This window comes from Austrofundulus limnaeus, unplaced genomic scaffold (assembly GCF_001266775.1).
Source record: "Austrofundulus limnaeus strain Quisiro unplaced genomic scaffold, Austrofundulus_limnaeus-1.0 Scaffold224, whole genome shotgun sequence".
In the NCBI taxonomy this organism is placed as follows: Eukaryota; Metazoa; Chordata; class Actinopteri; order Cyprinodontiformes; family Rivulidae; genus Austrofundulus; species Austrofundulus limnaeus.
In genome coordinates, this window is record NW_013952626.1 from 227,604 (window position 1) to 232,462 (window position 4,859).

Here is a 4,859-nt window from a genome sequence, read left to right on the forward strand (position 1 = left end):
ACACACACACACACACACACACACACACACACACACACACACACACACACACCACCAAGTGTAATTTTGAGCACATAAACAGAAGATTCAATCATGATACTCTCAAGAGAAAATCAATCAGTGCTGATGGGAAGAACAAAGAAAAAAATGAAAAAAAGAAAGGATGAATGTGGAGCAGTTAAAAGGGATGCTGACTTTTTGCCTTTTATTTGACTTTAATGACTTTGTTTTTAATTTGGCGCAAACCCAACATGCTTTAAATATGTTATTCCTTCAAATCTTAATATAAAACAGTAAGCAGCCCGAGCAGGGGCCACTCTGATCTCTCTCTCTCTCTCCCTCTCTGCATAAGTTGGATACCCACCTGTGCTGATACCGTAGGTGCAGTCTGGAGAGAAGCGGGACTCCGCTCCTCCGCTGYCGGCGCGCGGCTGCTGAGACGCCGCCGCCGCTGAGGTGGATGTCGGCACCCTGCTGCTGGGCCTGCTCTCACAAGGGAGACGATGCTGCTGCTGCTGTCGGGGCGCCTGGTGATGCTGCTGACTGCTGCTGATAGCGACGCTGCTTTGATGGAGCCGCTGCTGCTGCAGCCGCTGATGGTGTTGATGCTGCTGCTGGAAAGGATGCGTCTGCTCGGGGTGAAATGTGAAAGGATGCCCGGCGTCTCCAAACCGAGGCTCAGAGCGCGACTTCCCCGCCGAGCGCTTGCTCTGGAAGGGCTTCAGGGTGCTGTACGGACCCCGTTGTTGTCGGCACATGATCTTCGGGGCGCAGGGCCCTTCGTCTGCGGGCTGCATCTCTCCCTCCATACCGGCAGGGTGGAGTCAGAGCAGCGGGCGGCCGGGGCTCGGTTCGCTGGCGGGCTGGTGGTGACAGACAGCTGATGAGAGCGAGCCAACCGTCCACTGTCTGGCTCAGTTTCTCTTTTCACACACACACACACACACACACACACACACACACACACACACACACACACACACACACACACACACACACACACGGAGCAAAGGGTGGGCTACGTTACCGACAAGTCTCCGCTCCAATCCACAGCCGAGACTCCACCAGAAGGAGACACGCGGGCGGGACTACTTCACTCCTTCCTCCACGAGTCCAGAACACAGAGCTGCAACATGTTGTAAGCCTAAAACAAATAACCAGAAAAAAAGGTCTAATCTGCCTTAAACAAAAGTTCTAAAACATATAAAATACTGTATATTAAAAATTATGTCATAAATTTGCATAAACTCATCAAACAATGATTTCAAGTTATGATTGGAGAATCTGTCCATAATCTGCACCCGTACAGAAAAGTCGCAAAAATATCACTTTTTGTGAAAATATCACCTAAATTAGTTGTTAATATTTGCAAAAAAAAAAGACAGACAAAGTGCAGCCCAAAGACCCCTATGATGAATAGGAATACGATGGATGGATTCAGTGTTCCCTTGCCCGGACGTGGGTCACCGGGGCACCACTCTGGAGCCAGGCCTGGAGGTGGGGCACGTYGGCGAGCGCCTGGTGGCCGGGCTTTCGCCCATGGAGCCCGGTCGGGCACAGCCCGAAGAGGAGACATGGGTCCCCCTTCCATRGGCTCACCACTCGTGGGAGGGGCCGTAGGGGTCGGGTGCAATGTGTGTTGGGCAGTGGTCGAAGGCGAGGACCGTGGCAGTCCGATCCTCGTATACAGAAGCTGGCTAGGGACGTGGAACGTCACCTCTCTGGTGGAGAAGGAGCCTGAGCTGGTGTGTGAGGTTGAGAGGTTCCGATTAGATAAAGTCAGACTCACCTCGACGCACGGCTCTGGAACCATTCTCCTCGAGAGGGGTTGGACACTCTTCTACTCTGGAGTTGCCCATGCTGAGAGGCACCGAGCAGGAGTGGGCATACTTATTGCCCCCATCTTGGTGCCTGTACGTTGGGGTTCACCCTGGTGAACGAGGGTAGCCTCTCTCCACCTACGGGTGGGGGGTCGGGTCCTGGCTCTTGTTTGTGCCTATGCGCCTAACAGCAGTTCAGATTTACCCACCTTTTTTGGAGTCCTTGGGGGGGATAACTGGAGAGCGCTCCTAACGGGGACTCCCTCGTTCTGCTGGGGGAATTCAGCGCTCACGTGGGCAATGACAGTGAGTCCTAGAGAGGAGTGGTTGGGAGGAATGGCCCCCTGATCTGAACCTGAGCTGTGTTTTGTTATTGGACTTCTGTGATCGTCATGGATTGTCCATAACGAGCACCATGTTCAAGCATAAGGGTGTCCATACATGCTCTTGGCACCAGGACACCCTAGGCCACAGTTTGATGATCGATTTTGTTGTCGTTTCATCTTATCTGCGGACGCATGTTTTGGACACTCGGGTGAAGAGAGGGGCAGAGCTGTCAACTGACCACTACCTGGTTAACACATTCTCACTCCCGACTCGTCACATATTGACGCTTTTCCAAGGTTCCCTCTGTGTCTTATTTTGACACGTCGGATACACCCGTCGCATCATTTTTTGACGCACCAGGCATTTTTGTGTTTCCTCAGCATCCAGGTTTGATGCGTTGGGATGCAAAATATAGGGGTCTTTGACTTGGGGTCTGTAGTTAATAGTAGGGATYAGGGTTAATTTTAGGTAGTGGGGTCAGGGATAGGATGTCTAGRGTGAATATTATGTAATTTTAGGCTTTGGAACATGTAGTTCATGTGAATTTCCYACAATTCCTAAAAATGGTTAATTTCAGGTATCAGGGTTAATGGTTAATTTTAGGTACTAGGGTCATGGACAGCATGTCTARAGYGAATAAAGGTAATTTTAGGCTTTGGGACGGTAGTTTTGSTGCATTTTCTACACTTTATGAAATTATGACAACAGATTCCGCCCCTTCTCGTCAATAACTGACGCAAGGGGGTACCCAACGYGTCAAAATCAAACACAGAGGGAACTTTGGAAAAGCATCAATACTATTTGATGACTTCGGAGTGAAAATGGGTTGACCTGGTAGTGAGTTGGCTCTGTTGGTGGGGGAGGATGCCGGTCAGACCTGGCAGACCCAAACGTATAGTGAGGGTCTGCTGGGAATGTCTGTTAGAGTCTCCTGTCAGATGGAGCTTCAACTCACACCTCCGGGAGAACTTCGAACACGTTCTGGGGGAGGAGGGGGACATTGAGTCCGAGTGGGCCATGTTCCGTACCTCCATTGTCGAGGCGGTTTACCTGAGCTGTGGCCGTAAGGTTGTCGGTGCCTGTCATTGCGGAAACCCTCGAACCCGCTGGACACCATCGGTGAGGGATGCTGTCAAGCTGAAGAAGGAATCTTTGGCATGTGGGAGTCCGAAAGCAGCCGATAGGTATCGGCAGTCGAAGCGGATTGCGGCTCGGGTTGTCGCTGAGGCAAAAACTCGGGTGTGGGAGAATTTTGGAGAGCCATGGAAAAAGACTTCCTTACGGCTTCGAGGTGATTCTGGTCCACCATCTGGCATCTCAGGGGCGGAAAGTGGTTCGCCACCAACACTGTTTGGTGAGGATGGTGCGCTGCTGACCTCAACCCGGGATGTTGTGGGTCGGTGGGCGGAAAACTTCGAAGACCTCCTCAATCCTACCGACACATCTTCCCATGAGGAAGCAGAGCCTGAGGACCCTGGGTCGGACTCTCCAATCTCTGGTGCTGAGGTCACTGAGGTGGTTAAAAATGAGATGGTGGATGAGATTCACCCAGAGTTCCTTAAGGCTCTGGATGTTGTGGGGTTGCATTGGTTGACGCGACTCTACAATATCGCGTGGACATCGGGGCAGTACCCCTGGATTGGCAGACCGGGTGGTGGTCCCCCTATTTAAAAAGGGGGGGGGGGCACAGAGTGTGTTCCAACTATAGGGGGATCACACTTCTAAGCCTCCCTGGTAAGGTCTATTCAGGGGTCTTAGAGAGGAGGTTCATCGGATAGTCAAATCTCAGATTCAGGAAGAGCAGTGTGGTTTTCGTCCTGGTCGTGGAACAGTGGACCAGGTCTAGACCCTCAGCAAAGTCCTGGAGGGCGCATGGGAGTTCGCCTAACTAGTCTACATGTGTTTTGTGGACTTGGAGAAGGCATTCGACCGTGTCCCTCTGGCACTCCTGTGGAGAGAACTCCGGGAGTATGGGGTACCATGCCCATTGATATGGGCTGTTAGGTCCCTGTACGACCGGTGCCAGAACTTGGTCCACATTGCCGGTAGTAAGTCAGACTCATTTCTGGGGAGAGATGGATTCCTCCAAGGTTGCCCTTTGTCACCGATTCTTTTCATAACTTTTATGGACAGAATTTCTAGGTGCAGCCAAGGTGTTGAGGAGATTCTTTTTGGTGACCTTAGGATCACACCTCTGCTTTTTGCGGATGATGTGGTCCCATTGGCTTCATCAGATCCTGATCTCCAGCTCTCACTGGAGCAGTTCGCAGCCAAGTGTGAAGCGGTCGGAATGAGGATCAGTGCCTCCAAATCCAAGTCCATGGTCTTGAGACGGAAAATGGTACTGTGCCACCTCCGGGTTAGGGAGGAGATCCTGCACCAGGTGGAGGAGTTAAAGTATCTCGGGGTCTTGTTCACGAATGAGGGAAGAATGGAGCGGGAGATTGACAGGTGGATTATTGCTGCATCAGCAGTGATGTGGGGGCTGTACCGGTCTGTCATGGTGAAGCGAGAGCTGAGCCAGAAGGCGAAGCTCTCGGTTTACCAGTCGGTCTACGTTCTTACCCTCATCTTTGGTCATGAGCTTTGGGTAGTGACCGAAAGAACGAGATTGTGGATACAGGCGGGCAAAATGAGTTTCCTTCGCAGGGTGTTTGGGCTCTCTCTTAGAGATAGGGTGAGAAGCTCAGTCATCCGGGAGGGACTCGGAGT

At 51.7% G+C, this 4,859-nt stretch overlaps 1 protein-coding gene across 2 annotated transcripts in view; it reads right to left on the bottom strand.

Annotated features, from left to right (window-relative positions):
• Window positions 1–1,166, bottom strand: part of bend4 (BEN domain containing 4) — a 12,139-nt gene extending 10,973 nt beyond the window's left edge. The window contains exons 1-2 of one of the 2 annotated variants that reach the window (XM_014019562.1): window positions 1,028–1,166; window positions 365–863 (exon numbers count right to left, since the gene is read on the bottom strand). In XM_014019562.1, coding sequence (XP_013875016.1) covers window positions 365–809 — 445 coding nt within the window. In that variant the 5' untranslated portion in view covers window positions 810–863; window positions 1,028–1,166. Of the gene's footprint in view, window positions 1–364; window positions 997–1,027 lie in introns of those variants that run through there. The other variant, XM_014019563.1, reaches the window with a different exon arrangement.
• Between the last annotated feature and the right edge of the window lie 3,693 nt (window positions 1,167–4,859).